The sequence below is a fragment of the Diceros bicornis genome, chromosome 16 (assembly GCF_020826845.1).
Source record: "Diceros bicornis minor isolate mBicDic1 chromosome 16, mDicBic1.mat.cur, whole genome shotgun sequence".
In the NCBI taxonomy this organism is placed as follows: domain Eukaryota; kingdom Metazoa; phylum Chordata; class Mammalia; order Perissodactyla; family Rhinocerotidae; genus Diceros; species Diceros bicornis.
Window position 1 is genome coordinate 21,515,742 of NC_080755.1, and position 27,750 is coordinate 21,543,491.

The 27,750-nt window shown below is 35.7% G+C and overlaps 1 protein-coding gene across 1 annotated transcript in view; it reads left to right on the forward strand.

Moving 5' to 3' along the window:
- Positions 1-27,750, forward strand: part of TAF4B (TATA-box binding protein associated factor 4b) — a 128,016-nt gene that overhangs the window by 83,244 nt on the left and 17,022 nt on the right. The window contains exon 14 of the mRNA XM_058556921.1: positions 14,298-14,408. Coding sequence (XP_058412904.1) covers positions 14,298-14,408 — 111 coding nt within the window. The remainder of the gene's footprint in view (positions 1-14,297; positions 14,409-27,750) is intronic.

The following is a 27,750-nucleotide window of genomic DNA, read 5'->3' on the forward strand; positions in this document are numbered from 1 at the left end:
ACAAATGGAAATCTAGTAAGATTCTTACAATCAGTGTGGTGTGTTTTCACTAAAATAGAGAAGGAAAATACACAAGGTCTGGATGGAGGGGTGTCTGGATTGGGATGAGAAGAACTGGAAAAGAAGAGCATGAAAAAGGATTGAAACCAGAAACATTTTATCTCAACAGCAAAAAATTTCTCATACTCTTTTCTTTCCAGTGGAAAATTTATCTAAAAATATTATCTAAAAAAATTAATTTGAGAACGGTACCTATAATCCTCTTTAAAGAAAGCCTGGCTTAATGATAGATTATTTGGGGATGGGCAGGCTATTGTTGTTGTGAGTCATGGTTATCCCTCATTGTTTTAATTAAGGACTGATTAGATGCTTATCTTACTTTCTTCTAATTCTCCCCACTTTTTGGAAAATATATATCAGAAAGCTTACCCTTTTATCCTTAAAGGTCTTATCCTGTCTATTCCTCCTTCATAAACCTTCATATTCATCTGGATTGTAGGTTAATTTTTCCTTCAGGTTTGTATGGGATGGTTTTGCTTATTTGGTTGGTTTTTCTTTTAATATTGTGTTAAGTATTCTCTGAGGGATGAATAGGTGGACAGGGTTTTTCAAAGAAAATTGTAAGTGTGCAAAAAAATACTCTCTTTTAATCAGAGCAGGTGGTAGCAAACCTGTTTGGGTTTTTTCCACTCTTTCTGCACCTCCATTTCTTTCTTTTTCCTAGCGAGATTAAAGGGACTATATAATTTCTTTCCAAAATACTTTGAAGGTTTTCCGGTTGCTTCCTATCCTAAATCCTCTTTGATTAAAAAAAAAAAAATCAAATACATTGGCCTCGTTCCAAGAACAGAGCCACTCTGTATTAGTTGCAAATGTTTGATGAAAATAAAATATTGTTGTTATTGTCATCCCCTTGCCCCCTAGAGCTCTTAATAACTTTAATATTCTAAGGGGCTCTGATTTACAGTCAGACACACAGGGATACCGTATTTTGTTTGGTTGCAAATATCATTGACCCTATCTTAATATAGAGTTGAATTGTTCTCTTGTATAGTAAATTGTAAGGTTATCAGTTGGGATATGCTAATTGTTGTCACACTGGTATAAACTATAAAGCTCTGGTTTGTGATTTTTTTTGGTATTTGGCTGTTTGGGAAGTTTTCTTTGTTCAGTTGTGAAAATTAGCACAGATTCCTTACAGTTCCTCAGTTTAGAACTGCTTTGCTTTCATTTTCCGGGTAACTACCTACCTACCAAGCTGGTCCTAGGAAGTAGATAAATGACAATATCTTATGAATGCGGAACTCTGAAGAACTGTTGAGAGAAGTTGTAGGCTTTATTGATCCTAGGAAATGTTTCAGCAATGATGTTTGTCATATAAATATTGAGTCACAACTTGGATCCCCTTCATACATAATCTTTTAACCCATGGTTGCTTTCAGCTGTTAAGGACTAGAGTTTTGATCTTGATCATTTCTCCAGTGGGTTTTCTTCTCTTTAACAGTTTTAGAGTCTTTTTTTGTGTGTGTGAGGAAGATTGGCCCTGAGCTAACATCTGTGCCAATCTTCCTCTATTTTGTATATGGGACGCTGCTATAGCATGGCTTGATGAGTGGTGTGTAGATCTGTGCCCAGCATCTGAACCCGCGAACGTGGGCTGCTGAAGCAGAGCACACGAACTTAACCACACCACCACCAGGCTGGCCCCAGAATCATTACTTCTTTGCATTCTGGATGTAAGGACAAACTGTGTTAAATTGGGCAGGTTTTTTATAAAGATGTCTAATTTCTTTTCATCCTTCTTGTTGACTTCTTCCAATTTTGTCATTCTCATTTGGCACTTACAAAAAAAAATAGGCTGCCTTTGGGTTTGCCTCCAGCCTAGTCTCAGTCCATTGAACTAGCTCCTGCTGCATACTGTTCTTATTGACCTGACAGGTTATCTATCTATTTGAAAACCTTGTTGTTGTCTGACTAAAATGTCTGTGGATATTTCTGTAATTCAGACATTTTAGTTTCAACTTTGAGGTTGTCTTTATCCCTTTTTGCCTGGGAAAAAACACATTTAATAAGTGTTTTCTCTCTCTATTGTAACTTTATATTTTAAATATTAACACTTAAATTCTGATATTTTTTTGGATTTTCCTAGATACTTTTCCTAAAATGTAAGTACTGACATTCTTCCATTTCACCATCTATTTGTGAAGGGTTTTAAATAGATTACTGATTGCCAAATTCTAACTTCAGACAAGTGGCCGCGTCTTTGTTTAATGCAGCTGCAGACTTGTCTGAAATGTGTGCTGTGTGCCCTAGATTACCATCTAGACTTAAGTGTTTTCCTTTCTTACCATGTCATCCAGAATTCTGCAGAGCAAGCCATCTGACCTTGGAGTTCAAACATTCTGATTCCTTAAACGTTTGTTATATATATTGTGACCCTTATTTCCTTTTGAATATCTTCTTTCTCCTTTGGGAGATGTGAGGTCAGTGCATCTGTGCAGAGTGAGACAAAGAATTCATTTACTTTCTTTTTAACAATTCCTAGCATTCCCACTTTCATTTGTTATCAGACAATAGAAGAAAGAAAAAGGAATGCAAGACGTACCTGCTGGCACATTAACTTCACGGAGCAACCTGTAGAAATTGAGCAAAAGAATAAGTATTAAATGATTAAAATGCATAAAAGATTAGAAAACTTGTACCCTGTAAGTATTTAGGATTTTTGTTTATAGAAAACATAGGATATAAAAACTATAAATAGTACAATTCTCCATAAAGCATTGTTGTACAAGAAATAAAATGCAGAATCATAAGGCTCATTACTGATTAGAAGATATATTATTTAGGTACGAGAAAGGCAAGGGGTTTTTTTAAATGAAATTTTAAAAGATACAGAGCAAGTGAAATGTGGTAGTTAAGGTTAACTATTAAATTATAGCAATTTGTGTTTAAACTTTATGCTAGTTTTGTATGAGCCAAAACTCATGGAACACTGAACAGGGCAAAATGAAATCTGTCATTAAAAGTACATTTATTTATTTATTTATTTATTTTGTGAGGAAGATCAGCCCTGAGCTCACATCCATGCTAATCCTCCTCTTTTTTTTTTTTTCTGAGGAGGACCGGCTCTGAGCTAACATCTATTGCCAATCCTCCTCCTTTTTTTTCCCCAAAGCCCCAGTAGATAGTTGTATGTCATAGTTGCACATCCTTCTAGTTGCTGTATGTGGGACACGGCCTCAGCATGGCCGGAGAAGCGGTGCGTCGGTGCACGCCTGGGATCCGTACCTGGGCCGCCAGTAGCGGAGCGCGTGCACTTAACTGCTAAGCCACGGGGCCGGCCCCTAAAAGTACATTCAAACAATCAAATTAATACAGTATAGAGAAGACGTTCTTAAAATGACGTTGTAAAGAGCTTGTGTACATAGCAGAGAAACAGATGTAAATGCTTCAAAGCATTGATAGTCTAGGACAGTGATTCTCCAACTTTGGCATGCCTGAGAATTATCTGGAGGGCTTGTTAAAATACAGATTGCTGGGCCCTAACCTCAGAGTTTATGATATAGGAGGTCTGTGTAAGCCCTGAGAATTTGCATTTCCAACAAATTTCCAGGTGATTCTGCTATTGCTGCTGCTGGAGATCACACTTAGAACCATTGGTCTACGAGGAGAAAGAAGGGAGTCTTTAAAATCCATCACTTGTCTTTTCCCATTGACTAAATGGTCATAGAAGGTTCAACAAAATACTATGATTTGGGAATCTGAGAGTTGGCATCTTGAACTGGGGTAGTTCAGTTACCATTTAATTACCATTCAGTAGGATCTCTCTTGGAACCAGAAAAGCTATACTAGTTTTTTTTTAGGATATTTTCACAGGAGACCTTTATTGGTTGTATCTCTTGATTGGTGTACCTCACATAAAAAGGACAATATTTTATTTAGAGCTTCATCAGAAGGTTACTTGCATCCTTAATTTTGAAGTACGGGTATGTGTGTCTTGAGAGACATACTACGCTTTTGGCAGAAGAGGTGCATATTATAAAAGAAATAACATTGAACTAGAAATCAGGATTTGGATTCTAGATTCAGCCATTCGGCCATTATTTAGATCTCACTTTGGAGAAGTTACTTTACCTCTTTGAATTTACCCCAGTTTCCTTGTATTTAAAATGAATGTAACAAGACATGCTCTGCTTATGTTACACAGCTGTCGTTATTTAGGGAAAGATGAGGTATAAGGAAAAACCAGTAGCTTAAAGGCATTAGCTATAGAAACATTTAAGGTAAATGCCATCAAGCCCTTAAACATCAGCTTGAGATTGACCATGGATATGTTAGCTGTTTTTCCTTCCGGAGGACTGGAAAGAAGGTTGAGAAGAAAAAAGAAGGTAAGGGTGAGAACTGGGGAAAATGTTCTGTAATCTAATATGAATACAGCGCATTATATTTGTTTTAAACAATACATAAATTAAGTACTATGTTTAAGTGTAAGGGAGAAAGTATCTAATTGAGATTATGTGGAATATGCTATTTTACTGAAAGGTAGGGATGGATTAGAAGGGCTGACTAGCAAGACATTAGAGTGTACATTTCAAATTCCAAGTATCTCAGGTGTTCTGGACAGTGTCCTGATATCATAAGAACTAGCCTTAGTACTAGGAGAAAAAAATAATCAGACGCTGTACTGTTTGATTTGGTGGAATGCCTGCCTAATAATTGTCTTTAAGGGTTTGAAAAGGATCCTGTGTTTCTATTGTGGTATCCTTGAATTTTAGGTGAAGTAGGGGTGGTGATGTTTTTGTAACTCGCTTTTTTGGTTCCTTTGGTTTAACATTCATCTGTTTATAGGATTTGGTGTGGTGTTTGCTTGTTTTGTAGTATAATATTTTAGTATTTAACCTGCTTTTCTCAGTAAATTGCAGTAATTCAGAAGTGATTATAAGCATTGTTGAGAATTTTAGAGTTTGGTTAATTAATTTTTCCAAATCTAAAATTTTAAGTTTTTACTGTGTAAAAGATGTCTATTGTTTGGTGGTAGGGTTTTATTGTTATCTCTATGTACACTTAACTTGAATTGTGAAATCTAGACAGGGCATTATTCTTAATTCTTTCTATGCTAAATTTAAAACCTGATAGTGTACTTTATTTCTCATATTTCTTTAGATTCTTTCAAACATTCCTATTTGGTGGCATTAGCTATTTTCATTGCTACTAATGTATTTATTGTTGGACAGCGCATGTAAGCTTTGGGGGAGACATTAACTTACCTCTCAACTCTTTCCTTTGCCTTATACCTTATTATCATTTTCCAAAAGTTTGTAGCAAAATCAGACTGAAGATGACACCACTTCATTTTTTTGGATCATTTGCTGTGAAGGACAGCTCTGCTGTCATCTTTTTGTACTTTCAGTGCCTGCATTTTTTTTCCTATACCTTGCCTTCCTTAAGCATGAAAACACCCACATTTTTGGATTTCTCATACTGTCAGTGTCATAATTATCTAGATAATTTAGTCCTTCCTGTTAAATATGTCCCTGTATCTGTCAAGGGAGTTGGCTGTATGACACTTGGCTTATTCATTCTTCATCTGGCACCTCTGATTCTGCCTAAGCTTTTGGTTTTATGTTTTCATTAATTTTTATTTTTTTCATAACTTTTGTTCTTGAAATTTATGTGCCCAGCATCAAGAAGTACCTCTATTAAACTTTACCTTTGAGAGCTTGTGTGATCTTTAAGGTAATGTATTAATGTGTTCTGGATCTTGATTACCATAGTTGTACTTAAAAATGAACAGAGACAACTACTAAACACCAGGGATAAAATAATCTTCAGTTACTGTTGTTCTATTGTTCTCTAAGGCACTGACTTGAATTTTAGGGGACCTCTACTTGATATCGGAGAGACTATGATAAGGGAAATGAAGGCTTCTGCCTTTTCTCATTGGCCATAAGGGAAGGAATGAAGATACTCTTAAAAGAGAACTTGCCAAGCTTGGTGGGTCTTTTTGGACCAAAGTGTGTGTTGCTGGTGTAGGTGATCAAGCAAGCTTAAGTTGTATGAAACAAAGGCTAGTAGGAATATAACATAACAGAAACCTTTTGTCCGAATTCTGGTTAAACTCTAGCTTTTAAGAGTTCCAGTAGGGCCGGCCCCGTGGCTTAGCGGTTAAGTGCGCGCGCTCCACTGCTGGCGGCCCGGGTTCGGATCCCGGGCGCGCACCGACGCACCGCTTCTCTGGCCATGCTGAGGCCGTGTCCCACATACAGCAACTAGAAGGATGTGCAGCTATGACATACAACTATCTACTGGGGCTTTGGGGGAAAAAAATAAATAAAAATCTTAAAAAAAAAAAAAAAAAGAGTTCCAGTAAGATAGAGTAAAAACACTCCACACTGTCTCTCCCACTGAATACAGCTATAAAGCCTCACAGCTATTTGAAGGCTTTTACAAGTAAATAGTAGGCAAATTGGAGAAGAAGATGCGAATTCAAAATACCACTGAACCAGCAGTGAGGTTGCCATCCCTCTCCCACTCTTGTAACCCCATTCTTCTTGCTCCTTGACCCTAGACATAGACACAGGCACAGAAATATGTGGCAAAATAGAGCAACTAAAACCCCAGCTTTCTGGCCGGATGACCAAAAAGAGGAGCCCCAGGGAACCAGAAATCACGGGAAAGATTGCAGAAAGGGAAGAGCTCAGGAAAGCAACCCTATATTATTGTTTTAAACTCCTAGACCCACTGTTGAGCTACACATTTGTCACATGTGAATCTGATTCTAATCAGCATGCCTAAGACTTTAAGAATTGAACTAGCAGACCACCACCAGGTCCCAGACTGACCCGCTGAGTGGCACATGTTTGGAACGGATCCAAATAGCACTACGAAGACTTTCAAAACTGAACTGACATTGGAGCCACAGCCCACAAAGGTGATATTGGAACTTGTAGCCTAAACCTAACTGACGTGTTTTGCATACTAAAACAAAAATAACATTCGCCAAAGGATTTAAAGAAGACCTAGAGTCTTAAAACACAGTGTTCAAAATATTCAGGATACTATCCAAAATTACTTGCATGAAGAACCAGGAACATCTCAACTTGCATGGGAAGAAACAATCAACAGATGCCAACCCCAAGATGACACAAATATTAAAATTATCTGACAGACACTTTCAAGTAACTACTATAAAAATGCTCCAAGACAGCTAATCTTCAACAACGGAGTTAAGAACATACAAGGGAAAAAGGAAAGTCTCTTCAATAAATAGTGCTGGGAAAACTGGACAGCCACATGCAAAAGAATAAAAGTAGACCATCTGCTTTTGCCATTCACAAAAATTAACTCAGAATGGATCAAAGGCCTGAAGGTGAGACCTGAAACTATAAAACTCCTAGAAGAAAATATAGGCAATACACTATTTGACATTGGTCATAAGGGAGTCTTTTCAGATACCATGTCTACTTGGAAAAGGGGAACTAAAGGAAAAATAAACAAGTGGGACTGCATCAGATTAAAGAGCTTCTACAAGGCAAATGAAACCAGGATCAAAATGAGTAGACAGTCCACCAGCTGGGAGAAAATATTTGCAAATCATATATCCAACAAGGGGTTAATCCCTGTAATATATAAAGAACTCATACAACTTAACAACAAAAAAAAACCCGATCAAAAAATGGGCAGAGGAAGTGAACAGACACTTCTCCAAAGAAGATATACAGATGGCCAATAGGCATATGGAAAGGTGTTCAACATCACTAATCATCAGGGAAATGCCAATCAAAACTACACTAAGATATCACCTTACACCCATTAGAATGGCTATAATCACCAAGACAAAAAACAACAAATGTTGAAGGGGTTGTGGAGAAATGGGAACCCTCATTCACTGCTGGTGGGAATGCAAACTGGTGCAGCCTCTATGGAAAACAGTATAGAAAAATTAAATTATTTTCTAAAGATTTTATTTATTTTATTTTTCCCCCCAAAGCCCCAGTGGATAGCTGTATGTCATAGCTGCACATCCTTCTAGTTGCTGTATGTGGGACGCGGCCTCAGCATGGCCAGAGAAGCAGCGCGTTGGTGCGAGCCCGGGATCCGAACCCGGGTCGCCAGCAGTGGAGCACACGCACTTAACCGCTAAGCCACGGGGCCGGCCCAAGAAAAATTAAATTATTTTAATTAAATCAAAATTTTAAAATTAGAATTTAATTTTAAAAAGTTAAATTAAAAATAAATTTAAAAAACTATGAGCCAGCTATTCCACTACTGGGAGTCTACCCAACAAACCTGAAATCAACAATCCACAGAGGCGTATGCACCCCTATGTTCGTTGCAGCATCATTCACTATAGCCAAGAAGTAGAAGCAACCCAAGTGTCACTTGACTGATTTGGATCAAGAAGATGTGGTATATATATACAATGGAATACTACTCAGCCATAAAAAAGATAGAACAACATGGATGGACCTGGAGGGTATTATGTTAAGCGAAGTAAGCCAGAGAGAGAAAGATAAGCACCACATGATTTAACTCATATGTGGAATATAAACCAACACACGGACAGAGAGAACTGTATGGTGGTTACCAGGGGCAAGGGGTTTGGAGGGTGGGCACAAGGAGTGAAGGGAGGCCTTTATATGGTGAGTGACAAACAATAATGTAAAACAAACATTTCACAATGTTATAAAGTATTAAGACATCAATTGAAAAAAAATGCTCAAAGAAGCAATTGCAGACACTCTTGAAATGATTGGAAAAATAGAAAGTCCCAGCAAAGAAGTAGAAGATATAAAGAAAAAGTTCTAAAATTTCCATTTTGGAACTGAAAATGACAATAACCAAAATAAAACACTTGCTGGATGGGCTGGATAGTAGAAAAGAGATGACAGAGGAAAAACTCAATGAACTTGAAGATGGGTAAATAGACTTCATCTGATCTGAACACCAGAAAGGAAAATAGATAAGAAAGAAACAAAAATGAAAAACAAAGCCTCAGAGAGCTGTGGGACAATGACCAAATATCTGGCATTCATGTTATTGAAGTCTCAAAAGAGAAAGAATGAGATGCTAAAAATATATTTGAAAAAATAATGGCTGAAAACCCTCCCAAATTTAGAGCAAGACATAAACCTCAAGATTCCAGAAGCTCAGTGAACCCCCAAACAAGATAACCATAAAGAAACTCAGGCTTGGTTATATCATAATCTCAGAAAACTAAAGATACAGGAAAAAAATCTTGAATCTAGCCTGAGAAAAATGACACTTTCCATTAGGGGCACAACAATTCAAATGATTGTAGATTTACCATCAGGAACCATGGAGACCAGAAGAAAGTAGCAAAATATTTTTAAAGTGCTAGAAGAACTGTCAACCAACCCAGGATTCTGTATCCACTGAAAATATTCTGTAGGAAGGAAGGTGAAATAAAGACATTCTCAGATGAAGGAACAAGAATAGAATCTGTTGCCAGAGACCTACTCTAAAAGAATTGCTTGAGGAAGTTCTTCAGAATGAAGTGAAATGATACCAAAGGGAAACTTGAAACATCAGAAATGAAGAAAGAACAGAAATGGTATAATAGACTGTTCTTCTGCTTTTGAGTTTTTACTATATGTTTAATTGAAAGCAAAAATTATAACATTGTCAGAGACTTTCAGTATATGTATATGTAATACACAAAATAACTTATGAAGTATGGAAAGTAAAAGGATATACATGGGTAAGGTCTATATTCCACTTGAAGTGGTAAAATATTGATTCTAAATAGACTGAGAAGATAAGTGTGTATACTCTAATCTCTAGAGCCACCACTAAAATAAAAAAAAAAAAACTATATAAAGAGATAGAATAAAATACAGTAGATAAATTAAAATGAAATATTAAAAATGTTTAAATAACCCTAAAGAAGTAGGAAAGAGAAAACAGAGAAATGAAAAGCAGAGGGAACAGACAGAAAACAAATAAATGGTAGACCTAAATCCAAATTTAACTAAGTCATTATATTAAGTATAAATGGTCTGAATATACCAATTAATAGATAGAGATTGTCAGAGTGGATTTAAAACTATGACTGAACTGTATTTGTCTACAAGAAACTTCAAATGTAATGATATAAGTAGGTTAAAGTAAAAGGATGGGAAAAAATGCTCATGTTAGAAAAGAAGAAAGGTCTCAAATCAATAATCTAAGCTTTTACTTTAAGAAACTGGAAAAAGGAAAGTGGTATATACCCAAAGCAAGCAAAAGAGGGAAATAATAAAGATAAAAAGCATAAATCAATGACTGAAAACAGAGGGGCGAAAACAGAGAAAATCGGTAAAACTGAAAGCTGGTTCTTTGAGCAACAAAATTGATAAATCTCTGGTAAGACTGACAAAGAAAAAATAAGAATATGTAAATCACCAGTATCAGGAAAGAAAGATGGGAAATTTCTACAGACCCTGCAGGTGTCAAAAGCATAAGAAAGGAATACAATGAACAACTCTATGCAACTAGTTTGACGACTTAGGTGAAATGACCAATTTCTTCAAAAGCACAAACTATCAAAACTTAGCCAAGATGAAGTAGATAACCTCAATAGTTCTGTAATTATTAAATAAATTGAATTTATAGTTAAAATCTTTCGATAAAGAAATCGCTAGGTGCAGATCATTTTGCTTAGTAAATTCTCCCAAACATTTACAGAAGATTTAACACCACTTCTAGACAGTCTCTTCCAGAAAATAGAAGCTCTTCCAATTCATCTTATGAGGCTGCATTACCCTGATACTAAAGCCAGAAAAACATTACAAAACAAAACTATAGACCAATATCCCTTATGAACATAGAAGTAAACATCTTTAACAAAGTATTAGCAAATCAAATCTAACAATATGTAAAAATAATAATGTATCATGACCAAGTGGGGTTTACCCCAGGAATGCAAATCTGGTTTAATATTTAAAAATCAGTCAATATAATCACCATGTTAACAGTCTAAGAAAGAAAAACCATGTGATCACATCAGTTGATTCAGAAATACATTTGACAGATTTCAACATGCATTAATAATAAAAACTCTCAGGAATCTAGGAATAGAGGGACTTCCTCAATCTTATCAAGGGCAGCTATTAAAACCCTACCACTAGTATCATTCTTAATGCTTTCTTTCAAAGACGAGAAAAAAGGCAAGGGTATCTGCTTTCATCACTATTATTTAACTTTACATTGCTAGTACAATAAGGCAAGAAAAAGAAATAAAAGGCATGTAGATTGGTGAGGGAGAAATTAAATAGCATGTCCTTTTGTTCTCTTAACTGTCTTTTACAGAGCAAAAGTTTTTAATTTTTATGAAGTCCAATTTGTCTTTTTTTTTTTTTTTCCTTCTAGACCTGCTTTGGGTGTCATATCTAAGAACTCTTTGCTGGGCCTCAAGTCACAAAGATTTTCTCTAATGCTTTTTGCTGGAAGCTTATAGTTTACATTTTGAGTTAATTTTGTATAAGGTTTGAAGTTTAAGGTCAAGATTCATTTTTTTGCATGTGGATGTCCAGTTGCTTCAACATTTGTTGAAAAGACTATGCTTTCTCAACTGAATTGTTTTGCACCCTGGTCAAAAATCAGTTGGCCATGTTTACATGGATCTGTTTCTCCATTCTCTATTTTGTCTTATTAATCTATGTCTATCCCTTTGTCAATACTGTATAATTTTGATTACTATAGCCTTATATAAGTAATTCTGAAAATTGCATGATGTAACTCTTCCAATTTTGTTCTTTTTTTCAAAATTGATTTAGCTCTTCTAGTCCTTTGCCTTTCCATATAAATTTTAGAATCAACTTATGCATATCTACAAAAAGTTTTATTGGAATTGTGTTAAATCTATAGATCAATTTCAAAAGAATTGAAATCTTTACTATGTTGAGTCTTGCAATCCATGAACGCAGTATGCTGCCCATTTATCTATGTTTTCTTTTATTTCTTTCATCTGCATTTTGTGGTTTACAGCATATAAATACCTGTACATGTTAGATTTATACCTAAGCGTTTCATTTTGCAGAGAGCTATTATAAGTGGCATTTTTTAAAATTTAGGTTTCCAATTGTACCTTAATGGAATTTAGAAATATCATTATTATGTGTGTTGACCTTGCATCTGGCAACATTGCTCAACTCCTTTATTAGTCCTAGGAGGATTTTGGTTTTTGTTTTTTTGTAGCTAACTTGAGGTTTTATGTGTAGATAATCATGTTATTTGCAATCCTGTTTCCACCAGCAAGCCTCTAACTCAATGGCTGACTGTTTTTACCCAACTGAGCTTGCATATCATCTTCACCCACTGTGTTAGCCAAATCTGCATTAATGCCCAGAATGTCCTCCTGTCCTGGTTAAAAGTACCTGGTTTTTCTGTATTGTGCTGACCAAGATACATTGTTTTTGAGAAAGTTTGTTGTAAATACAGGGCCAACCAAAACTATGGTCAGTTTCAATTTTTGTTCGAGTTTTGCAAAATTTTCTAAAACTTGTGTATGAGATTTCAGAAAACCAAAGTATTATTGCAGAGTGGGAGAAAAAGTTTTGCTATATATGTAGGTAGGAGAATTTGATGACAGAGGTCAATTTAAAAACTTTTTATTTGGTGCAACTGTCTTGCACATGCCATTTCTCTATAGAGAAAGACTTTAAAATATAGCTTGTTGTTTGATTTCTGCTGGGGTAGATTAACTAAAATTGTATTTTGTCACCTAGAAATTCCAGATTATGACACATCAGACTCTAAAACTATGTATTTTATTTAAAAGGCCAGCATCAACAAAAGAGAGTTTACAACTCCTGAAAATAGTTTTCTAGCAGTTTATATGTAAATAAACTCACAATTTAAAAGAAGAATTTCTCCCTGTCGTTTGGGGAGCAAATGGAAAATGGCTATTAGTTCATTTTCTTTAGTTAAGTGTTTTCTGCTTTACTAAAGACTCTGTTACCTATGGCTTATTCTGTCTTTCCTCTAATATTAAAATCATCTGAAGTGATCTTTACTTTGTATCTCCTTGAGACTGCCTGTTTCACCACAAGCTGTTTCCTGTTTTCATCCTGCTCTTTTCTTTAATATGTTAAAAATTTGGTTAGTGCTCTTTAAATGAATATTCTCAGTATATATATAGGGTTCCTCAATAGATAACTTTCAGTTGACTATCTTGGAGTCTGATCTTGTTTGAATATTTGTCTAGCAACCAGTGCCAGGTTCTTTCCTCCTTTCCCTCTATAGTAATAAGACTTTGCGATTTGAACATTCTTCCTCTTCTGGAAAAGCTTAAGGACCTGTATAGTGATATTTTATTTTGATGTCCTCACCTTGTTTTTTTAAAGAATGCCATTAGACACTTACCTGCCTTGGTGAAATGATACTGTGTTTCATGCATTTATTCCAATTTTAATGTCTTATTTATCTGCCTTTTAATAGGGCATCTTTCATGAGTACCCCTGTATACTTTAGTACCCACATCCTAAAAAATTGTACCTTGTAGATTTGGGCATTCTGGTTTAAGTATGATGAAAACTGTACAATAAAACAATACTAACTCACTTTCAATTTTGGGCATGAAGGTAAATATAGACTAACTCTGTGAGAAAATTTGATATATTGAAAAGGTTTTTAATGAAAACACTTGACTCTGAGTTCTGTTTCTACCACTTATTATTTGTGTGACCTGTATGAAGTTTTCCTAACCTCTTAGAGCCTCACTGTCTCCCTTATTAAAAAAAAAGGGATGAAGTATATGTGTAATTTTCATATGTTATTATAGCAATTAATATATACCTTTCAGTGTGGTTGTGAGAATTAAATGAGTTAATTTTTAAGGAAGAGCTCTGTAAATCATAGCATAGAACTGTTTCCTATGATATACAAAAACTGCCTTTATTTTAAATAATTTTCTTTTAATCTGAAAAGATTGACTATAGTTTGGCAGATTTCTCTCCAATTTACTGTTCAGTTTATTCTTCAGGCATTTCTTCCCTGTACTTGAACTAAGGAGAGATTAAGCTCCAGCTGCCTTTCTTTTCTTCTTCTGTTCCATACTTCTCCCTTACCTAAATGCTGCCTCATCTGTTTCGAGATTCAGGACTAAAGAGTTTGTTGGAGTAAAGGAATCAGGAAATGATGTGCCCTTGGCTGTTAGGGGAATCTAATATTTATTTTACACCGTAATTTATTTGGTGAAGAATACAGAAATAGGCTTAGTGATCAGTTTCTTTCCCCCTCTGAGCATGACTGTGTGTAAAAATTGATTTTTTTTTTTTTATTATTCCATCTTCTAGTTACAACAGTTGGAGCTCGCACAGATACAGCACAGAGATGCTAATCTCACAGCTCTTGCAGCTATTGGACCAAGAAAGAAGAGACCACTAGAATCTGGGTCTGGAAGTGAGGTATTGAAGTAATGTTTGTTATTTTATTTTTCATGGCAAGAAAGCAAGCCAAAAGGAAGCAAAGACATGCAGATATTTTACCCTACCTTGCACGCTATTGCTGCCAAATGTTTGTTAAAACTCTACTTTGCCTATTTTATAAAATCTTAATTTTTGCCTGGTTTTTAAGAAGTATTTCACCTTGAACTTTACTCCTACCTCTTACTTATTTTATGCTGCTTCTTCCTGTCCCCTATCTTTAGTCCTGCTGAATCTCACTATCTCCATTTTTTATTTCTGTGCATTCTTTCTACTGGTTTTATGTAATCTTCTCCCCTCTGTGTGTCTGAATCCTGTTAAGATTTATTAAGATCAAATCTGCCTCTTTATGTCTTCCCTAAACCCCGACTATTCGTTCCCACACTGACTTCTCTCCTTTTCTGCACACATGTGTTTGTATGGCATTAATTGTTCTGTTTCTTGTATGCATATTTTTCTTTTGTGAAATTATAAACTTTTTGAGCAAGACTATAATCCTATTCCTTTGTATTCCCAAAGAACTGGGCACGTATATACTCAATAAATATTAATTGTTTGATTAACACCTAGGAAAGATCTTACCTACATCTTTAGTGTAATTATTTGATATAATGTTAGACTTGGATCGATGATCAAGGCTGAGACAGAGGTAGGGTAAGAGCCCCGAGATACAGACAGTCTAGTTCTTTGAAGAGTAACTCCTTAGTTCAAATGCAGAGTTTTTTCTACTACAGGGGAGAGCTTTCAATTTGGAAGGTTGCATAGAATGGTGAAGTTTTAAAAAAAATGTAAAATTCAGAAGATTAAGCTTAGTACCTTTAGTGTTCATAGATTACCATTTTTGTTGATAATATATCAATAATAATAAATTTGGAGAAATTAGCTTTAGATCCTCATTCTTTAGTATTTTTTTTCTGTTTAAAACAAAGAAAAATTGTCTATTATCCTTAAGGTCTATTTGTACAATTTATATATGAAACTGGCCTCTTATCAATTTACATTTGATATTCTCAGAAGTCTCGGTGAAGTTGAATAGCATCAGCTACTGTCTCCTCATGTTACCCTGGCAAAAAGCAACAAATACCAATTATCATTGTGAACCAGATGTTTATACCATCAGCCTGTTGACTTTAAGGAGGGAAATAGTTAAAATTGACTGCTTGGGAGTACTTGGATTTGTTCTTAATTTACTGCTGTGGTTGGTAGCTATATATAAGAATATATATATATATATATATATGAAATTAGTTTTTAAATTAATATACACTGTACAGATACTTATACAGTAAATTAGAACCTAGTTTAAGATTTAGAGTGTTTGCATGTGTATATTGTGTATATGCATTATGTATGTATAGTGCTTAAGTGATGTATTTGGGGTCCTTTGGAATGTGAAGACATTAAAATCTTCTTGCATTAATTTTAGATCCTTGGATTAAAAAGGATCTTTTTCCCTATTAGCTATATTTTCAAATAGGTCATGTAACTTATTAATGATCCAACAACGTTCATAACAATATTTCTTATTATTCTTGTTGAATATAAAGATAGATTTTATATTAACCTCATAACATATCTAACAAGTCACATCATTATACATAAAAGCAATTTTTGGAGCTATGAAAGTACAAATTTTGGAATGACAGCATGCAGTTTTACTTTCAGTGGTTTTTTACAAATACAAATAAATGAGGCCTCCTGAGAACATTTAATTATTCAGTTGGCTTGAAAATGCTGATATTTCTTTTAAAACGAACTGGTTACAGTAGCAGATCAGCTATATGGTGCGTGTAGTATTGACGTGCCTAGTATGTGTTGCTTAAAATAGTGTTCATTTGCTAACCAAAATGAAGAAATTATCATGTGGATAATGTATACTCTTTCTCTCTAAAAGCAGGGTAGAGTGCTGCCCTGTAAAATGCTAACTCTTGGGGATAAGAGGACAAAGGGCTTTTTTGAAACTGTGCTTAGCAATAAGTTAGAAAATCTGATTGAAATCAGAATTGCTTTCAGACAAATGTATATTTTTCCACAGTTGAATTCTAGTTCAGAGATGAATGTCAGATATTGATAACAATTTTACTCTCTCTCCCCACAATTAAGGATGCATTCCTAAAATGCATTTCTTCTTTATTGTACTTTTTTATTTGTGCACCTTGAAAATAAGGCATTTCATTTTGGGGATTCTTGTAAATATTTATTTTTAAACCAAGCATTCTTTAAATATTGTTAATCAGGCACATATTTTTTGGATAGAACCTATAAAATTATTCTGCAGAACCATAAATCTATAGTCTTAACCATTTACATTGATGATCTTACTATAAGATTAATAATAGAAATCATCACATTGCAGTATTTTATGATCAGATTTATTGGATGTAGAGGAAAGAAGATGAGAAAGACCATTTCAGAATAACATATTACGTTCCATTGTCAGGTATGTTTCATGCTGTAGCTTACAGAAAAGTGATTGCTGGGAAAGTTCTATTAATTTTTACATGTGTTTAGAGATGAATGTTTGAAAAATCCTGTATTACAAATAGTGTTCTATAGCAGTTTGCTGTAGATATTGTTAGAACTTTTTGTATAAAACTTAAGGTCTTGTTAGTATCTATTTTAATATTGTAGCAACTTACCTTTCCCTTTAGGTCCAATTTGATATTTAAAGCATTAAAGTAGTTTGTTTTTTGGGGGGACAGAGTGGAGAGAGGGAGGGCGGTTTTCAGAAGATTAATAAAAAAAAATAAGCAATTAAAAAAATCAAGATAAAGAAATAAATGGAGGGGCCAGCCCGGTGGCGTAGCGGTTAAGTTCATGTGCTCTGCTTTGGCAGGCCGGGGTTCACAGGTTCGGATCCCAGGCCCGGACCAACGCACCACTTGTCAAGCCATGCTGTGGCAGCCTCCCATATAATGTGGAGGAAGATGGGCACAGATGTTGGCCCAGGGCCAATCTTCCTCTGCAAAAAGAAGAGGATCAGCAATGCACGTTAGCTAAGGGCTATTTTTCCTCACCAAAAAAAAAAAAAAAAAAGGAAAGAAAAAGAAGTAGTGAGGCTATAAAGGAATCAGAAAAGTTTAAAGAATCTTCATATGTTTTCTTTGTTATTATTTGGCCCCACATCTGGGTGCCTTAAAACACAAAGTGGTTCCACTCTGCTAGATGCCTGGTCCTCTGAAGGGCAAAGCATGTCATTAGGGCCCAACCTGTTTTAAATTAAAGATATCTCTGGGTTCGAAAATTCACCCATGTTTATTTTTTTGGCACCTAGGATACAAATTTAAAAATTACGTATTAAATAAAGCTCTTTTTAGAAAATAAACTGGACTTGTTTGAAGAAAAATCAAAAGTTATCTATGAATCAGTTCTGAGGCAGTGTAAAAGTAATAAAATGCATTGTGTTTTGAAAAAAAACTTTTCTTGAGCTTTGTTACATAATAGGTATGTGACAGCATTTGAGATAGCTAAGAAGAAATAATTTGCATTAATTTGGCAAATATGTATTGAATGCCTACTATTTTGAAAAATTTAATTTTATTCTTATGAAAAAGAAAAATATTTGTAGTCATTTTAATCTCCAGAAATCACCTGGGCATTCCACTAATTTGTGTATATCTGAGAAAAAGTTCACCAAAGTCATAGTGGCACAAACATCCTCTCCTTGTTCCTTATGATTTAATATTATACCTTCAGTGTCTTAGGATGTTAAAGGTACTCAATAAAAGAATTGTTTAATGGAGTCCCAGAACTACCTCTGGGTTTTTGAAGAAATCTGTGGGGTAGGTAGACATTTTTTCCCCTCCATGCTAATCCTTACAACAGTATTCCCTCTCTCCCTCCCATTATTTCTGTGCTTTGGTGGTGTGCCCCATCTGGGAAGTGAAAGTCAGATAGTTAAGTGCCAGGTAGTGATGCACCAGTTTTTTAAAACAAGCACAGAAGCACTCAGCAGCAGCTTCCATAGCCAAAAATGAAGTCTGGGGAAGGTGGGATGTCCAGGAAAGACAGTGATGGTACTGGAGAGTGTTCTATCCAAGAACAGATGTAACTCTGTTGGCTTTGTGTGTGTCTGTATTAGTTAAGAGGAAAAATCAGGAGGCAGAGTAAGATGTAGTCCATTGCTTTGTCTTCTTCAGAGAAGATGTTATTAGGGATTTCTGGACCTAATTATTTTCCCATTTTTCCCTTTCCAAGAATCATTTCAGCATGGAGTAGGATAGGGCTTCCAAAGCACCAGACCTGTGGTGGTCTTCTCAAACACAGAGTGCCCCACACATTTCTTTGTTCCTGTCAGAAAATATTATTTTGTTTTTATTTCTTGACTTTTCGTCTCTATTCCCACTCACCTTTATGTAAGGGTGGTTATATAGAATTGTTAAAATAAGAGCTCTTTGGAGTTTAATATTTAGATTAGATTTCAGGGATAACTTTCTGACAGTGTTTAAACTAGCATGAATTTACCTAGGTATGTAATCTCTAAGATCTTTTCCAGTGCCAGCATTCTGTAAGTCTTTAAGTTTCTCTGAAACGAAGAGGACTCGCCCTACAAGAGTATTATAAGAAGGTAGATTGCTCATTCAACAAGTGATTATTGATTTGGGGGAGAAGGGAGAGGTCTCCTATGTCTCCCATGCTTTTAAGAATAAAGCAAGGGGAGTAGAGTAGATAGCTTTTTATTTGGGAGAGAGGGGTGTTTGTTAACTCTACTCATGTTGAACATGTCTAAATGGTATAGAAGAGTATTACAAATAGCTCTTAAGTTTCTTGGGTATCTTTTCCGAAAATTTCCATGCATGTATAAGGTTAACTCATATGAACTTGCCATTTTTATAGGTGAAAAACTATTGAGTATTGGCAAGTTCATATAGTTCAACCTAATATGATCATATATGTGTGCATATATATAATGCATATATGATAGTAATAGTTTGCCTTTATCAAGCACTTAGAATGTATTATCTTCATTAGTCCTCACAACTACTCAGTAAACTCATACTGTGATTTTTCCTAAATGAAAAAATTGAGGTGTGGGGAGGGTTAGTTACTTTTCCGGAGTTCCGCAATTAGTAAGTGGAGGAGCCCAGATAACATATCCAGAGAATTTGATGTTATCTGTGCTCTTAACTACTGTAGTGGGATCATCCTAAAAGTACTGTTCTGCAACTTGTAGAGCAATGTGTCTTGGATATTTTCCCGTACTGGTACATACTTTTGTGCCACAATTCACTCACCCACTGATAGACATTTAGACTATTTTCATTTGTTTATTATAACATCCTGTATTTAGTGAGCATCCTATATTTTCATGTACTCATTTATTTTGCAGGATTGATTTCTAGAAGTGAGTATGCACATCTTTTTTAATTTTTTTTTTTAATATTTATTTATTTATTTTTTCCCCCAAAGCCCCAGTAGATAGTTGTATGTCATAGCTGCACATCCTTCTAGTTGCTGTATGTGGGACGCGGCCTCAGCATGGCTGGAGAAGTGGTGCGTCGGTGCGCGCCCAGGATCCGAACCTGGGCTGCCAGCAGCGGAGCACGCGCACCTAACCGCTAAGCCATGGCGCCGGCCCTGCACATCTTAAATTTTAATATATATATTTCCATAATGCTTTCCAAAAACATTTTGCCAGTTTCCACCAGTGTGTGAATGCCTATTTCCCCATTCCCTTGTTAGCAACAAATTGATCCCTTGTGATCAATCATATAAAAATGTTTCATTCATGGCAATTTTTCATTTACTGTATCTCTGCCATTCCTATGTGTCCTCTTCAAAGGTTGAAGATGTGTTTCTATATGGAAACATGGTTTAGAAGTGTTGAACAACCTCTAAAATACCCTAGGGAAATAGAGTTTTTAAAAATTTATTTAAGTATTAAAATTATTTATGGACAATTTTTTTTCATAACTTAGAAATGTGTGTATTTTGAAGTAGGTAACCAAGTTGAATTCTTTTGGGTATTTGAGTGCTCTTTTGTAGATGTCATTTTGTTTACCATATTCACTAGTTTTCATCATTTGAAGATATGGATAGATTATAATTGAAATATTAAGAGTGAAATGATTTGGGAAAACTCAAAAGTTTAACATCTCTTAGGGGACAAACAGAATTTCTCAAAGGTGTTCGTCTCTTTCTGTTTGCTGTTGTGGATGATTCTTCATTCCTAAAATGTACATAAGTAATTTAACTAAAAGGTTATTGACATGAAAGGGCACAGCTTTAATCTTCCTGTCCTTGAGGGGTACAGGTAGTGCCATTTTTTACCTCTATTCTCTTTTGCCAGGCTTAAAGGAACTAAAATTTTCTGAAGTGTGCATTGTTGTCTATTGCAACTGACTTATTAGAGATTTAAACAGATTTATTGTCAGTGTTTATAAATAAACACTTATTTATAAGTGTTAGAACACTTTCTATAGTACTAGAATTTAGAACGTGTTATTACTTTAGATAAAAAAGCAACTCCTTATACGTTGAGATATATTTTTAAAATTTTATTTTGTTCACCCTTCCATAAACAAAACTGCCTCTTTTTCATAAATGGCTTAAACATAAATCTAAATTTTAGTTGGATCTTTTAAATTTTCCAGAGATTTAAAAGTTGACTCTTTGTCAGCTATCTTTAAGAACTTCATGTGAAATATATTGAATTGCACATTATGGGTTTATCTTTCGTTCTTCTCATATTCCCCTTAAATGTTAGTAAAGGAGTGACAGCAACATAAATACCCAGCAATAAAGAAAAAGAGAGGAGGAATACAGCAATAAGAGTATGCAGTAGTATTTGAGTTGAAATTTACTTAGATTGGAGACTAGAGACATTCTTTCTGAAAAAAATAACTAGCCAAGTGAGGAGGCCTCAAATATTAAATATTAATAGTGAAGTGCCTTACTTTTAAATATGAACACAATGGCAAGGATAACCACATATTTAAGGAAAACCTCTTATAAGTAAGATAAAAAGGAGACTGTAGAAGGAAAACAAGGCATGAAGCAGAAGGAAACTGAAAAAAAAAAGGAAGCAGAGTGTATTGCCACCATGAAACTAGAATAAAAAGCTGTTTTAAAAAATGACTGGAAAAAATGAAAGATCCCTTAGAAATTGAAAGTATGAAAGCAGAAATAAGCAATGATAGAAGGATTAGAAGTTAAAACTCAAGATAGATCCAAGAAAGTATTAAAAAAAAAAAAAAAGGCAAAGGGTGTGGTAGATTTGTATTGTCAAATTAGCTAAGCTGGAGCTATGTTTCCCAGAATTCCTTTTCTTGCATAGTTCCTGGTTAGTATCAGCCATGAGGCATTTTGATTTTGAAAGGCAGAAGCAAAGCTGCAGCCGTGTTTTTTCTCTTCTCAGAAAGTCAGTGTGGGGACACTGGGAGCTATTGCAGCTTACAAATGTTGGCATGGGGGAGCATCAGGTCTCCTCAGCTCCCCCCACATCCTCTCTTTCAGCTTCTCCAAACCCTAGACCAGGCTGGGCGCCAGACACAGAATCAATAGCTGAACATAAACTGAGACCAGTTCACAATTACATAAGGCCAAATCTCTGTAATAAATGCCATATTCTGTATCATTCCTAGTGTCCTCTGTTCAAATGCTGACTGGTACAGAAGTTTGTTCCGTAAGTAGTTACAGAGGAAGAGCACCTTAACAATGGGTTCCTAAATTAGTTCTAGGTTTTGCGGAATTGGTTCTCTGGTCTAATCAGATTTAAAGGCATCAGGGGCCGGCCCAGTGGCGTAGCAGTTAAGTTCATGCATTCCGCTTCGGCAGCCTGGGGTTCACTGGTTCAGATCTTGGGCGCAGACCTACTCACCACTCATCAAGCCATGCTGAGGTGGCATCCCACATGGAAGAACTAGAAGGACCTACAACTATGGTACACAACTATGTACTGGGGCTTGGGGAGAAAAAAGAAAAAGAGGAAGATTGGCAACAGATGTTAGCTCAGGGCTGATCTTCCTCAAAAATAAAAAGTTGTTAGCATTTAAAAAAAAAGGCATTAATGACTGTGTGTCTAGTGGCAAAGGGGACACTGGTGATTCATGTCATACAGTGGCAAAACAGTTCGTTTACCACCTGTAGATACTAGTAATCAAGTGCCCATAGAAGGCAAGGCTTTGGGGGACCAAGTATTTATTACCATAGAACATTTTAGTGAAAATAAGAATAGCAGAATAGGTCGGTCCCTTCAAAGTACACTGGGAACTTAGGAAAGGAAAAGTCTTTTTGGATTCTGAGCTCAGAATCCACATAAGGGAGTGAAAGCCTAAAAGAGTGATTGCCTTAAAAGAAATCCTTATCTCTGGTAGCAAAAGGCAGAGATTTCTGAAAAACAAACCCAAAATGTAATCCCACTGGTGGCTGAGTTACAATACAAGTTGAATTTCCAGTTTTGTAGTCTCTGGTGTTAAAGTTAATGATATTGGGGAAGAATGGAAAACTGAAAATTGGGGCGGGGAATATGGGCAGATTCCAATGAAGCTAGATCCCTGGGACTCCTCAGTTTTGCCTAGCCACCTTTACCAGTTCTTCTACCCCTGTCTGAGAGAGGTTAGTCTCCTGAGGAATCTGTAATGGTTTCCCTTAAGACAGTTACTTGGCAAGAGACTACTGATCTTCCCCAAGACCTACCCTCACCACCTCTCATTGCTCTGTACCTCTATAACCAGATTCAAGTTCCAACAGCCCCCAGAAGTTGAGATGTACTGTTACCCATGAGGAGGTGTGACAGACGCTAAAAGAATTGCATGATGTTGCTTGCAGTTACTTGGGGAATGGTGTGGGAGTGGATCCTAAGGTTGTGGTATCAGAGCAGAAGGGATCTAAAATTGGATCAGGCTGAATTTATTGATATGGGCTCACTAAGCAGAGATTCCAGACTGAAGACATTAGGTCAGAGGGCTAGGAGTGGCTCTAACAGTTTGCTTAGTTGGTTGACTGAAAACTACACTAAAGGGTGGCCTAAACTAAGTAAAGTTGAGATAGATGTTAGAACTTTGTGTATTGTAGAGGAAGTTATCCAAAGGCTTAGGGAGATTAGAATGCTGGAGTAGATTTTTCATAAAAACACTTGATGACACATGTCCCCTAGTTGGGTCCAGAGGACACTCCTTTCCTCAGAGCTCTGAGAAATGCATTCATGAGAGGAGCCTCAGCATCTTTGAAGAGCTCTGTTGGTTATTCTCTTTAAGCCATTAATGACAGGGGAACTGTTGCTATCGAACTAGAATCCCTGAATTCATCAGGAATGATGGAATCCCAGGTGGCAGAGGCGAGTACTGTCACTTAATTGCTAAAAGACAGAGTGGATGTGGTTACTGTAATGGTCAGCAAGGCCAAAGCAGTAATCAGAATTGTCTGAGTTAGAGAGTTCTTTGGCATGGGCTAGTTGATCATAGTATCCCTACAACTGAAATAGGTGGGAAACCTATTAAGTCTTCCCTGATTTGTATAAACAGAAGGGCTCTAGACCTGGGGAACAGAAGTGTGACTTGGATGACCTCAATAAAGAGTATACAGCCCCTCAACCAGTCACCAAACTTAAGCCAGTTTGCAGACCCTTTGACGTTTGAATGAAGGGAAAGCTGGGTCCTCTTGAGGAAAGACCCTGCCATACTGCCAAAAGTTCGTGCTGTGAATCTCTTTCTAGCCTTTCTCCAAAAGAACTGTAGCCATTTACTAGAGTGACTGGACATTGGGGAAGGGGAAATAGACTTTTTAGGGATTGCTGAACACTGACTCTAAACCTAATGAATTCTAGGAGACCCAAAACACCACTGTTTCCATCAGTCTCAATGGAGTTTTGGCTTAGGTCCATCTCACAGTGGGCTCAATATGGTTATTTCCATATTCCTGAAATGCATAATTGGAATAAACATACTCAACAACTAACAGAGATCCTACATTGGTTCACTGACCTGTAGAAATGAAAGTCAAGTGGAAGCCACTAGAATGTCGTCTACCTACCAAAACAGTAAACTCTTTCCTGGAAGGATTACAGAGCCACCATTAAGGATTTCAAAGATGCAGAATTGATGGTTCCTACCATCCCTTCAACTCACCTATTTGGCATTGAAGAAGACAGATGGATCTTGGAGAATGGGTTATCATAAACTTAATCAGATGGTGGCTTTAATTGCAGTTGTTCTAGATGTGGTTTTGTTGGTGGAGCAAATCAACGCAACCCCTGGTATTTGGTACGCAAATATTGATCTGGCATATGCTTTTTTCCCTCTATACTTATTAGTAAAGACCGTCAGAATTAGTTTGCTTTCAACTGGCAGGGTCAGCAATACAACTTTACTAACCTGTCTCGGAGCTATATCAAGCCTTATGTCATAAGCTAGTCTGCAAGGACCTGGATAGCCTCTCCCTTCCACAGGACATTTTGCTCATCCATTATATTGATATACCTTGCTGATTGGATCTGGTGAGCTAGAAGTAACAACTCCTGTAGACATTTTGATAAGGTATATGCATACCAGAGGGTGAGGATAAATCCTGTAAAAATCCAGGAGCCTGTCATCTTGGTGAACTTGCTAGTAGTCCGGTGGTTTGGAGCATGTTGAGAGATCCTTACCAAGGTAAAAGACAACTTGCTGTATCTGAATTTCCTTTAACAAAGAAAGGAGCACATTTGGATTTTAGAGGCAACATGTATCTCATTTGATCTGAAATGGGGACTGTCTCCCTTTCCACAAGCCTTGCTCTGCTCTGTTGCCCTAATTAGGAGCTCCAAAGCCTTCCCTTTGCTCTGTCCTTTAGTGTCTGGAGTCTGTTCTCTCTGTTTTCTCTATTTTATTTCCAGTGGGTTCTTCACTGTCAACTCTTCCCAGGACCTTTTCCTTTCCCTGTCACTTACACCTTTTGATGCCTCAGACTGGTGATTTCTTTAAGCATTCCTCCCCTGCCTCTGTAATGTAAATTTTTATTTTAAAATTTTTATTTTCATCAAAATAAATGTTAGTATAGAAAACATAGTGAGGGAAATTAAAAGTTATCCACATCCTGTCACATTTTTACAAACTTCGTAGTCTAGTAATATTTTTGGTAACCTACTTTTTTACTTAATGATATAATATGTACATCTTATCCATGTCATTATATGTTCTACACATTTCATTGGCGTACTATAATTTATCCATCTCTCTTATTGGACATGTTTTAGTTTCCAACATAATGTTGTGTGAGCCTATTTATAATTAAATCTTTGACCATGGGTTTTTTTTTTATTTCAGAAATAGAATTGCAAAGTCCGATGAGATATTTATTATTAAAGTTCTTTTAAAATATTTACTGCCAGTTGCTGTCCCCTAAAGTTGAACTAGTTTACATTTCCTACTAGCAGTATATGAAAGTGTCTTTTTTTTTTTTAATTTTTTGTTTATTGCAGTAACATTGGTTTATAACATTGTATAAATTTCAGGTGTAAGAAAGTGTCTTTTTATTAGCATCTCATAAACACCGGATATTTTGATTTAAAAAAGTTAATACCATTTATTTCTCAGTCTTTTGAATTGTTACTCTCCTTTCTATTCTCTATTTACGAGTCATAATATACTTTGAGATGGCATTTGTATTCACTTATTCCTTTATTCATTCACCCAATTGTGCTAAGTACAGTGGTGAGAACAGAACTAGGTCTATGTCTTTTCCTCAAGTATTTTTATTGTTATCTTCCTCTGCTCCATTAAGTATTTGGTCACTGTTCCTCCAAGAGCAAATAGTGTTTTAATGGTGTTTTATATATAATATTTGAGGCTTTATGTGGTATTTTTTTCTTCAAAGCACTTTAATTATAGTTAGCATAATGATGAGCTTATGCTAAGAGAGATTTTTTTTTTTAAGTTATCACGCTTTATGATGATTCCTGTAACTTATCAGGCTCCTGGAGAGCAGTTTTTGAAAGAGTGTCTATATGCATGCTGCTTCTGTAATTTACACTAGTATTCCTCTCCTTAGGTTTCTTAAATTGTAGTGTTCTCACATGACCAGTTATACTGTTACGCTTATTCTCTAATGTGCTAGTAGCTGTTTGTTTCAGCCTCTTATGCATCTATTTGGTTCATACTTTAGTGACTATGAAAAGCATGAATTGCCTGTGTTATAAAGAATTGCCTATAATAAATATCAGTTAGGTCTTAGAGGGTTTGCCAAAGTGATAGATGAGTGCTGATGAACAACAAACTAATGTTTATGGGAAAAGTGCTCCATTGCTAAGTATACCTTTCACAGTTTAAATGACAGTTAATTTCTTTGTGAAATTTTCCTAAAATGTTCCGATTGTCAGTGTTACCAGTGAAAACCTAAGTTTACATGGAAAAGAATGTATCTGCCTTAGATATTGCAACAGTACCTTTTAGAGTATGTTGTTGGATTTCTATTTATGCATTTTTCCCAAGAATTCCATAGAATATTGAAAAGAAGAGTAAATGTAAGTTGCTTTTGAAATGTTTATTTGAACTTGTTTTTCATCACTTCAAAAATAAACTCCATAGCCATTAGCAGTCACTTCCCCTAGTCCCTGGCAACCAATAATTGGCCTTCTGTCTCTGTGAATTTGCCTATTCTGAGTGTTCATATAAATGGAATTATATAGTACGTAGCCTTTTGTGTCTAATGTCTTTGACTTAGCATAATGTTTTCAAGGTCCATCCGTGTTGTAGCATGTATCAGTACTTCATTCCTATTTATGGTTGAATAATATTCCATTGTATGGATATAACACATTTTGTTTATCCATTCATCAGCTGATGGCTATTTGATTGTTTATATACTTGGCTATTATAAATAATGCTGCTATGAACATTCATATACAAGTTTTTGTATGGACATATATTTTCATTTCTCTTGGATGTATCCCTAGGAGTGTAATTGCTGGGTCGTATGGAAACTCTGTTTGACTTTTTGAGGAACTGCCACACTGCTTTCCATAGCAGTTGCACCATTTTACATTGTTACCCACAATGCACGAGGGTTCCAATTTCTCCACATCCTTGTCAACATTTGTTTTTGTCTGTTTTTTTTTTATAGTCATCCTAGTGGGTGTGAAGTGGTATCTCATTGTGATTTTGTTTTGCATTTCCCTAATGACTTATGATGTTGAACATCTTTTCATGTGCTTATTGGTCATTTGTATATCTACTTTGTAGAAATGAAGTCCTATCAATCTATATTTTTTTCTTTGGTTGCTTGTGTTTTGGGTGCCATATCTAAGAAATCATTGCCTAATCCAGTTGTCACAAACATTTGTACCTGTGTTTTCTTCTAAGAATTTTATAGTTTTAGCTCTTACATTTACATCTTTGATCCTTTTTGA